This window comes from Haplochromis burtoni, unplaced genomic scaffold (assembly GCF_018398535.1).
Source record: "Haplochromis burtoni strain Fernald_Lab_line unplaced genomic scaffold, NCSU_Asbu1 Contig_405, whole genome shotgun sequence".
In the NCBI taxonomy this organism is placed as follows: domain Eukaryota; kingdom Metazoa; phylum Chordata; class Actinopteri; order Cichliformes; family Cichlidae; genus Haplochromis; species Haplochromis burtoni.
Genome location: NW_024582766.1, coordinates 34702 through 47159, shown reverse-complemented (window position 1 = coordinate 47159; position 12458 = coordinate 34702). Strand labels below are relative to the sequence as shown.

The following is a 12458-nucleotide window of genomic DNA, read 5'->3' as shown; positions in this document are numbered from 1 at the left end:
ACTATAAATCTGTTCTGTTCGGATTTGTTCAAACAATTACATGAGAGGTATACATACATACATTTTGGCCATAATTAAACTGGAAAAAAAGACAGAAACAAGTGTGGGGTTTAAAAGGTGTGCAGGAGTGTAAAAATGTATAATTTCTACAGCTATACAAATAGAAGCATCTATATTTCCTTTATTCTGTGAAACAGATAACCGATGTCGAAACTTTCCAAAGAAGTCATCTTCGTTGCCATGGTAATGGCAACTTATCTGAATGGCCACGCATTAGCACAAATGAGACCCTGTGAATTAATGGACTATTTACTGAATAGCACAGTTCAAGGTTATGACCAAACTGCATTTTCGAAGTTGAAATTAAAGACATTCACTTGCCATTCATTCAAACTACATTTCTTAAATACTCATATCATATAACACAGGTTAATACCAGTGGAGGTCTTGGACTAGTAAAAGTAGATGCAGGTTCAGGCAGCATGGTTTAAAGGTGGTTTAAAGGATTATCAAAATATCTCATGTTCCGGATTTCAACGTTAATCGTCTAGTTTTCCAAGGGAGATCAACCCCCTGGCTTCAACAACATCTCATGGCCAATTCTATTCCATTCATTTATTTTGATATTACAGCACTGTAAACGGGTAGTGACATCTACCTGACTTTGTCAGTCATCGGTTCTGTCCATATATATGCTGCTACAAGGCTGTATGTGGACAAGTCCACTGTGCACCGCAAAGCTCTGTCTTTTTTTGCCTTGAGATTCCGATTCGCTGAAGCCCTGCAAGAGGAAAAACAAAAAAACCCTCACTCTACCTGTCAACAATTATTAACGTTTTTTAACAAAAGCACCCCCCCCCTCTCCTTCCAAAAAAAAAAGAAACAAAAAACCCACCAAAAAAAACAAAACAGGCAGACCGTGACCCCTGTGCCACCACCCCTATCCATCTCCGCTTTCTCAGCTGGTCATCCTAGAACAACTGTTGATCTGACAGGACACAATTCTCGCCTTTGGCTGACACGGCCTGATGGAGAAAGGAAAAAGAAACAATACACAGGCCTACAAGTGTCTCAACCCCCCCGCAAGAAAAAAAAACTCCACAAGAGTTTCTGTTGAATCCTGGCAACACAGACAGCACTGTGTTTTCCCAGCCACATACAGAGATGGAGGGAAGGAGGCAGTCCGATTAGACAATAAGGCTGCAACATTAGTGTTTATCTTAAGCTGGATTATTACTCCAGAAAGCAATGGTCTTATTTTCTGTGTAAGAAAAAAACATGCTGCCTCTTTGGGAGCAGTGTGATACTCAGATGACATATTGTGTTTTGGGGTTTTTTCTTACTTTCATTGCTTGCCTTTTCTTTTTTGCAACTTTGAATTTGACTACTTTCCACCAAACTTTCTAATGTTTCTAATGTTTGTTGGGCTTCATATCCTCCCTGATTTTATGGAAATATTCTAAAAGTATAATAAATTCAGTCCACTGACAGAAACAGAAGGTTCAGCAGCAGATGAACTACTGCCTCACTTTACAGAATGCACGGTTAAATTCATCCATTCATTTATATTCTTCACATGAGTGCTTTACTTCACGTGACTCAAATTTATTTTATGTGATTTGACTGTCAAGCACGAGTCCATTTCACCATGTTGAGTCCATCCAACTGCTTGTAGCAACCATATTAAACAACACAAAATTATTTAAGACTGCATTTATGTGAGAGTGCTGTGAAGCTGACCTTGACATATTCCCACATTTTCCTGCTACACATGAGAAAACTAAAGGACAACAAGAGACTGATGTACTGTGCATGATGTCAGCTGTCTCCAGGAAATTACTGCTAGAGAAAATGGAAAGAGAAGATTAAAGAACTATAGCACAAAACATGTCAACAGGGGACTAAACTGAAGGAAAGTGTGGACAAAGCTTCCCACCCTCTCTACAGAGAGCTGACACAGCCTCATAGCAATTTTGGTCTGCGGTTCATCCCCTACAGGTGCATAGAGAACCTCTTCAGGCACTCATTCATGTCAACTGCCATCCATATGTACACTGCTTTGCACCACAGAGGCTACAGCTTCAGCCAAGGCACTTCTTACATCTTCATCTCTATCAGTTAGAGAGTAGGAAAGACTACAGGAGCGGAGCTACCTTCTTTCCTCTTTGCCTGCATGGTTCTTTTTGTATTCCTTTGCATATAGGCCAAAATTATTTCACTCATAAACGAACAGTCGTGATGATGTTCACAGATGAAATGCACTGTACACCTACAATTACACTTCAGCGACACAGTTTTAACTATTTAATGTCCACTTAACATTCACAAGCACAAGCAATAACATAAATACTTTAAAGAGGACTATTCTGCGTAATTTTGTTTCTTTACTTTATACTTGTTTCTTTAATTTTTCAATGTGCCTTAGTATGAAGCAGAAGAAAAAAAACATAAGTGAAGTTTGGGGGTGGAAAAATCAGAGTGTGGGTCTGTTTTTCAGCAAACAGCACTGGCATGCTTCGTACAATTGAAGGGGGGATGAATGGAAAAATGCACTGAGACATTCTTGATAAAAATCTGTTGCCATCTACCAGGATGATGAAGATGTTTCAGCACAAGAATGACCCCAAACACAGACCCAAGGAAACTCTCAATGTGTTTCAAAGAAATATTATAAAGCTGATCAAATGGCCCAGCCAGTCATTTGACCTGAATCCAATTGAAAATCCATGTAAAGAACAAAACTTCAGTGCTCACCGAGGGGGCCCACAGAACCTTCAGGTTTAGAAGACTGCATGGAAAATGGGTTTCCATACAAGAGGCAACTTGAAGCTACCATCACCAACAAAGGCTTTCGTACAAAGCATTAAACACATTTCAGTAATCGTGTTCAGTACTTTTTCCTTGTGTCAGTTCTCATTATTACACATTACCTAATTTATGGACAGCAATCGTTTGATTTCTTGGTCATCTACTAATTGTAAGGTTGGTGGTTCGATCCCTGGCTCCTGCAATCTGCATACCAAATATCATTGAGCAAGATGATTTCTCCAAGTTGCTTTTAAATCCATCGGAGTATAAATGTCTGTGGACGTTAGATAGAAAAAGCATAGAAAAAAGTGCTTGCAAGAATGGGCGAATTAGGCAAATTGTATAAGGTGCTTTGAGTAATCAGAGCAGAAAAGAACCAGGCCCTTTTGCATTTCGATGTGTGGATTGGATGGTTGTTACCAACATATGGTGAAAATTTCATGTGAATAGCATCTTTATTTACTTAGCAAAGTGGTTGGATATTTACTTTTCCCCACTGTATGTGTGTCCCAGTCCCATCCTCAATTTAAACTGATAATGGAGCTCAAACACTAACAAAAGGAAAAACGTAACATGTTTATTGGGAATGAGCACTGATAAAAGCAGACTTTATTTTACTGAGGTACCTTTTATTTGTATCTTTTAAACAGACCCCTGTCTATTTACAATTCAGTTACTGGTCTGAATCATTCATGTCAGGTGGAAACACGATGGGAAAGCCTCAGCTGCTTCACTGCTCTACCTTCCAACAACAAAGCCCCTTTGCCTGCGCAGAGAATACATGGCTTAACTTGCATGACCGGACAACACAGTCAATGTGGATTAAGTACTAATACCTAATCACTGGCCATTTTGCAGCCAGAACCTCACCTTTGCCATGATCTGACATGCGTCAAAATGATCTACATCCCCAGGAGCCACGAGCGCTAAATTGCGATTTGCGGGTGCATAAAAATAAAGAGCTGTGTGACTGAAACCCAACCTTCAGAAAAGATCATGATTTTTTTTTTTCGTTTTTTGTTAGGTGGATATATATACATACAGACAGAGCTCAACAACTGCTCAGAATTACCTTGGCATGACGAACTTTTACGCAAGAAAAGGGGATGCAGCTGTAAAGACACGTTCAGAGTAACCCCTGGAACACTTACAGAGTCTAGTCACTACCACCAAGAAAGCTCAACGGCGCTTCAGTAATCGCTTAATTTAAGCTGCTGAGCCGAGATTGCAAGCATTAAGGAGTCAAACGCAGGAGCAGACACCGCCATGAATAGGGCACTTAATACATTAACAAACTATCCGGTACAAACGGACTCCAAGATAGCGATAACAAGTGCGTCAAAAATGAAAAAAATCTATCACTTACCTTGCTCAATCAGCAGGACGGTCATGCAGACCAGCATAGCCCAGAACACAGGATTCACCATATTTATCGATCTTTTTCTATGCTTGTGCTGTCGTCTGAGGTAATTAACCAACAAGTCCTTTAAAATCCAGAAAAGTGTTTTGTCTCCAAGTCCTCAGTCTCCCCGTCTGACTGTAAAGCATCCGCCAACGCAGCGGTCCACAGAGTCCCTCCTCCTTCCACTGGTTATTGGCAGCGGTGCTAACGGGAAGCTAGCAGTAGGTACAGAAACCACTTCCGATTGCCTGTACGTGTTTAAGCGCACAAATAGGGAGGTGGCGGGTCTGGTGCTTTTAAACTGAAGCAGTCATCAACATGCTTCCTGTTGTAGTCAGGTTGTACGTCGCTAGCTTCAAGCTGGGCCCTTGAGTAAGTCATTTAAAGGTTCTGGTTTTAAGTAGCCATTACCACAGCCGAATTTTACTGATTACTTATTTACTGTTTTTTCCCGCAATATTTCTGAAAATGAAAGAACGAAGAGAAACAACAACAATGTCTGTGAAATACCCGCAGTCTTCATTTTAGTTTTTTCAGTGTATATTTTGTCATTGGTGCCCAGTATCAAATGTATTATCTGTATTATTTGCAACAGGTAGAGTAATATATGCAGCCTTAAACAAACATTTAATCGTGAGCAATATTCATATCAGACTTGGTTTTAGATCCCTAACATGTCGACTAGAACTTTAATTTGTCTAGTTAGTTCTGTGATCGTTTCTCAAAAATAAATGACGCAGAGAAGGGATCGCACACTTAGGGTTATCTGTTCTGGTCTAGCTGATTCTTGACCTCAGAGATGTTCAAAATCTGCATTCAAGAGTCTGTATGCTATTACTGCATATTACTGCAGCGAAGCACTTCATTTAGGACTGAACATGAAAGAAATAAATTAAACGATGTAGTTTCCTGTGCACCTCTGCATGCCAAAAAGGTTTTAAAAATTACATTAAAAGCAAATTGGAGAGTAGTGTCAGTGCACAAGCACAATTTTTTTTCAGGGGGGTGCTTTTGTTTTTGCAAATTTTTGAACTCAGCTTTCAAGGACAATTTTTTTTTTAACAGGTTATGCAGAATCATGCATTTGTCTCCTTACACAGAAAATAAGCATTGCTTTCATTACTCAGTAACTAATCTAAAACCTTTAAGCCCAAATAAAGTTTATGTCTCAATTAAAAAATGACTGAAACCAAAACGACAAGTTCCTTTGACACCTGTAAATAGAGTGAGTCAAAAGTTAAAGGTGTTTTCTTAGAGTAACGCCACACCTCATCATCTAATGCTAACATGACCCTTTCTCCTTTTATCTCTGACAGTGAATGCTTCTGTATAAAACCTTTATCTTTTCTGTACTCTTTAGATTGCTGTATTTAAGAATACATAGTTTTGCATTCTGTTTTTGTTTGTTTGTTTGCTTGGTTGGGTTTTGTTTTTTGCTTTTTGTTTTTTGAAAAAATTAGTCTTTATGATTGCTCATAGTGGAAGGGAAAAACCAACAGTGGTCATACGGTACAGTGATCTGAACTAAACATAAACTGTTAGTAGCTATTTCACAAAGGGTTGCATTTAAGCCCTATAAATATGTTTTATATTAGTCATACTCATCACTTACACCTGTCAACTCAGAAAATTGAGTTGTTCTATATTTAAGCACTTAACAGATTAACTGTGGCAATATTGTAGAGCCTAACTGTTACATAATCTGTTGTAACTGAAAACGCATATACAATCAATGTTAGTTGAAGCTATCTTCAGGAGCCAGAGACCACTGTGTACTTTTCAATAATTTTCTGCCTTATATTGAAGAGAAATAGTTAAGTGGGACACTCAAAGTTATTTTGTGACTTACATAATCCACCACTGTATTGAATTTGCATTTTGTTTTCTTACTAAAATGCCTAAAGTGCAGCAAAGGTCACTACATTCTGCATAACCGAGTTTAGCCCAACATCAGATATGACAAAGTGAAATATATCATGTAGATATAACATTTTTAAGTCCAGTTCTTTACATTTTTATAGCAAGCAATGCTCCACAGTTAGATTCAATTTTGCACGTGGTTGAACTGGGGGAGGAAGCCAGAGTACCCAAGCAGAACACTGCAGGTAACCGCAGAACGTACAAACTTGACCTGGAACAGCCCCAGCTGAGGGATTAAAACCCTTTTTGCTGTGAAGAAACAATGGGAATCTTATGCTGTGCTGCCTACAGGACTAATGTTTAATTAATATGGGACATTTTACTAAAAACATTTTACTAAAAATATTTTTTTTAACTTGATAGCAGCATTCATTTAAGTGAATGCAAAGGAATACAGAGTTGTGATTCTAGTCTTGCAGTTGACTTCCTATGGGACTTTGGAGCTTTCGACTATGGAGCAGCATGTAGAAAAGGTTCTTGTAGCTGTATATTCACAAAATGATGAGAACCTGGAACAAAATGAATCACAACCATTTTGGTCAATTTTTTCTTTCATTTTTTTTCATTTTGACTTGTTGCTCCGTCTCTGGCAGAGTACTCTGTGTGGGTCTGTTCTTCTCGCACCTGCTTTGAATCATTGCAATCTAGGTAGTCTAGTCAGCTCTCCTAGTTAGTAATCTGCATCCCCATTTAGAATAGAATAGAATAGAATTCAACTTTATTGTCATTGCACATGCACAGGTACAGGGCAACGAAATGCAGTTTGCATCCATCCAGAAGTGCTTTAGTGATATAGATATATTACAATATATATTAGCAATAATATAGATATGTAAGTATATTACAGAAATGGGTCTGTTATGGTATGTTATAATCTACACAGTATGAAGTATGTTGTGAATATTCTATAACTATAGGTATGTACAGGCTGTAGTGAGTACAAGCTATGTACAGGATATGAACAGGATATAAATATGAAAAACTATACAGAATATGAAATAAATAACTTTACAGAAATCTGAGATATACTGATATTTCCTGTCATCTTTCATTTTTGCTCTGATTTTAAATGTGTGTGCATTTCGACAGCTTGAATTTCTGCTCACTTTCCTGTCTGCTGCTGCTGAGTTCAGTGTTACCTCCAGTTCCATTCCAAGATTTCTGCAAACTCAAGTACAAGGACTCACCTAGAATACTCACCTGGCTGTCCTCCATTCTATTCTCATTTGGAACCTGGCTCCCTCTGGAGAAATTCAGAGTGAATTGCTTTTTATTGAGTCCTCCTAAGCAAATATGACAGAAGTTTTTATGAATGTTCTAGTACTATTAAGTTACAGTGGCTTGCAAAAGTATTTGGCCCCCTTGAACTTTCCGCATTTTGTCACATTACAGCCACAAACATGAACCAATTTTATTGGAATTCCACGTGAAAGACCAACACAAAGTGGTGTACACGTGAGAAGTGGAACAAAAATCATACATGATTCTAAACATTTTTTTTTTTACAAATAAATAACTGAAAAGTGGGGTGTGCGTAATTATTCAGCCCCCTTTGGTCTGAGTGCAGTCAGTTGCCCATAGACATTGCCTGATGAGTGCTAATGATTAAATAGAGTGCACCTGTGTGTAATCTAATGTCAGTATAAATACAGCTGTTCTGTGACGGCCTCAGAGGTTATCTGAGAGAGTACTGGGAGCAACAACACCATGAAGTCCAAAGAACACACCAGACAGGTCAGGGATAAAGTTATTGAGAAATTTAAAGCAGGCTTAGGCTACAAAAAGATTTCCCAAGCCTTGAACATCCCACGGAGCACTGTTCATGCGATCATTCAGAAATGGAAGGAGTATGGCACAACCTACCAAGACAAGGCCGTCCACCTAAACTCACAGGCTGAACAAGGAGAGCGCTGATCAGAAATGCAGCCAAGAGGCCCATGGTGACTCTGGATGAGCTGCAGAGCTCTACAGCTCAGGTGGTAAATGGCCTGTATTTGTATAGCACTTTACTAGTCCCTAAGGACCCCAAAGCACTTTACACATCCAGTCATGCACCCATTCACACACACATTCACACACAGGTGGGGGAATCTGTCCATAGGACAACTATTAGTCGTGCACTGCACAAAGTTGGCCTTTACGGAAGAGTGGAAAGAAGAAAGCCATTGTTAACAGAAAATCAGAAGAAGTCCCGTTTGCAGTTTGCCACTAGCCATGTGGGGGACACAGCAAACATGTGGAAGAAGGTGTGCAGGTCAAAGTTGATGGGAAGATGGATGGAGCCAAATACAGGGCAATCTTGGAAGAAAACTTCTTGGAGTCTGCAAAAGACTTGAGACTGGGGCGGAGGTTCACCTTCCAGCAGGACAACGAACCTAAACATAAAGCAATGGAATGGTTTAAAACAAAACATATCCATGTGTTAGAATGGCCCAGTCAAAGTCCAGATCTAAATCCAATCGAGAAACTGTGGCAAGATCTGAAAACTGCTGTTCACAAATGCTGTCCATCTAATCTGTCTGAGCTGGAGCTGTTTTGCAAAGAAGAATGAGCAAGGATTTCAGTCTCTAGATGTGCAAAGCTGGTAGAGACATACCCTAAAAGACTGGCAGCTGTAATTGCAGCAAAAGGTGTGTAAACGACCACGGCAGACCCAGTGGCATTTTAACCATTCTTTATTAATACTGGACGGTTGCTGTTCACAATACACGTAGAGCTGCAGCTCTCCCGCTGCCCATTCAACATCACCACAACAACAACTCCAACCACAGGACCCAGTACAATATTTAAATCGGCGGGGCATGAATCTCTCGGCTGGAACGGCTCCTCGGGCGCTGCCTCCGCCGCTGTCTCTCCCGGCTGGAGCGGCTCCTCCGGCGCCGGCTCCTTGCGCGGCAGCTCCGCCGCCTTCTTCCGGGGCCCCGCCGAGCCCCATCTGCTCCCACGCAAGGCGTGGGAACAGGCGCTGTGGCAGGCTACGTGCTAGCTGGTTGCAACCTGGGGGCCGGTGTTGTGCCAAAGTAGTTACCCCCGTCAAAAATTGTTTCCCCATTCATGGGAGCGTGCAAAGTAGGAGGAGCCACTTGCCCAGCTCCGTTCTGTACGCTACTTGTCACTGATCTGCAGTCGACGCGATAAAGAGTAAAACCTGGAAAACAGCAGACTCGATGAATTTAATATTAGTTTCGTGACATTGTAATGTGCCGTGTGGAAGACAGTTTACCTTATACTGTACACTGAAATAACCTGCTGGGAATACTTTGCCTAGAAAAAGACTTTGATACTATAATACTGTAAAATCAAATGCGATCATGAAAACACGTTGCTCTCCAGTGAATTTACACTCGGTTTACACTTTGTAGCGAAGCTATCACGAATGAGTTTATTTGCAAAATCAATCTCAGTATAACCAATAAGTACAGTAACTTTGGAGAAGATGTCTTATTCACAGCAAAAGTTATGGAGGGATACAGATTTTATCAGGCTGTGTGGCATCGGCTGCCAAAATGTGTGCCCCCCCCATCTGTAATCCATATTGCCTTTGCCATCACAAAGGGTATATTTGCCAAATAAGTCACAGTATAACTAATAACTACAGTAACATTGGAGACCATTTGGTTTTTTTAGACTTCTTAATTTAACATCTACATCTATATATGTAGATATGTGTTCTCGACAATGTGTGCCATAAGAACACTAGCTGTGGACCTTTAGTGTCAACTATGTACAAGCGAAACAAATAAACACTGTTAGAAAGCCCACTGTTTACACATTATTTGCTTGGTTGAAGTGTTGTGGTTTGTTTATAGATAGTGTTTGCGCTGTGGAAATTGATATGTCCTACGTCATTGAACTCACCATATCTATGCTGACGCTTCTTGAATGCACCACTCTGTGCCGTGTGCTGCTAGTCTGCCTTGTAGCTGCTGATAGCCAGCATTGCTCCTTGTGTCCTCTCATCAGCATTTCGTGGGTTTTGGTTTATTGCTGTGTGTGAATGCCAGAAGGTGGGTTCTGTTTACATGATGTTGTGTATGTCAGATGCTATTGTGTGTATTTGTTCCCTCGTGACTATGCTAATGTTATCTTATGCTAATGCGCTAATATGCTATGTAAGCTACTAAGCTAGTTAATGCTAATTATAAATCTTGTGTAATTAGTTGAAGTTGTTATAGATGTGAGTGTTGAATACAGTTCCTTGTGCTATCTCTGTGCTAGAATAATGTCTGGGCATGTTGAATGTTTTATGTGTGCTGTACTGATAGTTGCTTTATGTATCATTATTACAGACCACAGCTGAATAAATCTCCTAAACTTGGAAGCTGCCTCCGTGTTCTTTAACTGGAACACACCCACCATACCTTGCCGCTCTAAATCAAATCAGCTAAACTCCCGGAGACAACATTCTCTCCATTTTATGGTCCTTCGAGCCGGATTAGAGTACTGATTAAGGTATGGAACAGACAGATGTCCAGGCTGACTCAGCACCCCCACGTGTTTCGCAGAGACAGCGACGGCCACCTGCTTACCTGACCGATTATGAGGTTTCAACACTCCCTCTTGAGGGACAAACTCAAACCGAGCAACCGGCTATTGCTTCCCAGTGTTCACATAGTGGTAAAATACGCTCATCCCAGAGGAGTTCCAGCTCCAGATCCACAAGGGCATCACGCTCGTCGATAGGCAGATTCCCTTCCCACGCCTTATCAGACCTGGAAACAGCCCAGCTTGAAGAGCGAGTAAAGCAGATGGAACTTGAGGAATTCCAACAGCACCTAGAAGAGGATCAACAAGTCGAATATGAATGTCAACGACTTCAAGCTCAAGCCAGAGAGGCCCAGCAGCTACAGGAAGAAGCCATTAGAACCCAAGAGTCATTGAGCAGACAGCTGGAGAGGCGACGACAGCTAAAGAAGAGGGTAAACGAGTTGGAGATAGCCAAGATGGTTACTTCTCTCCTTAAAGAGAAGGCACAAGAACCCAGTGGTTCCAGAGTCTCACCATGCCCATCGGAGAATAGTAATTCGAGCACCCATGCAGCTCTACCTTCAGTCGGTCCCGTGGGTCAGCCTCCTGTACCGCTAGTCGCTCCACCCTCAGCACTTACTGTGGCTCAGCCTCCAGCGCCCGTGGTAGCTCCACCTCGAGTAACCATGGCCTTGCATCCATTGCATACTGTTCCAGCTGGACCTCGGTCTACTACCTTTGCACCTGATATCTCTTACCAGGCATCTACTCCATTCTCAGTTCAGCCATCGCAGTACGCTCGTGCAGCCTGCACTAACCCTGCCGAAGCAGAGTTATCTTGCACTCCCACCCGGACTAAGTCCGAGCTGCATCAACTACTGACAGCTAATGCGTACCCTTTCCTCGCCACAGGTTATGGCATTCCCAAACCTATGATTCCCTCCTTTGAGAGTGGCCGTGAAAGTGACTTTGCCTTATTGAAAATGGCCCTTGACAACCTGTTGAACAGTCATCCACACCTGAATGAGCAGTATAAATATCAAGTGCTGCTTGGGCACCTACGGCTACCTAGTGCAATCCAGCTGGCTAAGGCATACATGCACGACCCAACAGCCATGCACGCCCTGCAGGACAAGTATGGGCAACCCCGTCAGCTCGTCCAAAGCGAATTGGGCATAATTCTGAATGCTCCAGCTATCAAATTCGGCGACGCAGAAGCCTTTGATGCATTTGCCTTGTCTATCCAATCTCTAGTAGGGATGCTTAGGACACTGGAGGGCCAGAACAGCTTTGAGCTAAGATGTGGGTCTCATGTCGACTACTGAGTAAGATGCCACCCAGTTATCGCGATGGGTTTGTAGAGCATTGCCTGAACCAAGGCATTCTTCGGACAGGTACTGACCAAACCTATACCCTGCCTGATCTGAGTTCCTGGCTGCAGATGAAATCCCAAGCGAAGCGCATCGCAGGTAGAGCTGCTTCACTCTATAGTCTTGAAGCTTATAAGCCGACAAAGAAAGACCAGCGTCTTTCCAATAAACCAAAGGAGAAATCTACAGCCTTCTTCCTGACTTCCCGGGAAACCCCCAGCGCAGAAGGGAGTTCTTTCTGACCAAAGACTTCATCCAGACAAAAACCATACTGTCCGTGCTGCGAGAATAAGGAGCATTTCCTGAACACTTGTGTAGAGTTTAAGAAACTGACCACCGACCAGATGGTGAGGTGGTTAACTGATGAACAGCGGTGCTGGAAATGTGGAAGAACTCACCAGCCGGAGGTTTGCACCCTCAAACGACTTTGTAATACCTGCAGAGAGCAACACCTGACTGTACTGCATGATGCTGTCCAGCAGATCCAGAAG

At 41.7% G+C, this 12458-nt stretch overlaps 2 protein-coding genes across 4 annotated transcripts in view; one reads left to right on the top strand and one right to left on the bottom strand.

Moving 5' to 3' along the window:
- Window positions 1–5636, bottom strand: part of ntm (neurotrimin) — a 474724-nt gene extending 469088 nt beyond the window's left edge. Inside the window, exon 1 of one of the 3 annotated variants that reach the window (XM_014340758.2) lies at window positions 4175–5636. Coding sequence is in view for 1 of the 3 variants with exons in the window: in XM_014340760.2 (XP_014196246.1) it covers window positions 4175–4235 (61 nt within the window). In the remaining 2 variants the exon portion in view is untranslated. The remainder of the gene's footprint in view (window positions 1–4174) is intronic. The other 2 variants (XM_014340760.2, XM_042212991.1) reach the window with 2 other exon arrangements.
- A 4251-nt stretch (window positions 5637–9887) lies between these two features.
- On the top strand, window positions 9888–12449 carry LOC121812022 (actin cytoskeleton-regulatory complex protein PAN1-like). Its single transcript, XM_042212992.1, has 2 exons — window positions 9888–10137; window positions 10420–12449. The coding sequence occupies exon 2, from the start codon at window positions 10585–10587 to the stop codon at window positions 11920–11922; it is 1338 nt and encodes a 445-aa protein (XP_042068926.1). The 5' UTR covers window positions 9888–10137; window positions 10420–10584; the 3' UTR covers window positions 11923–12449.
- The last annotated feature ends 9 nt before the right edge of the window (window positions 12450–12458 follow it).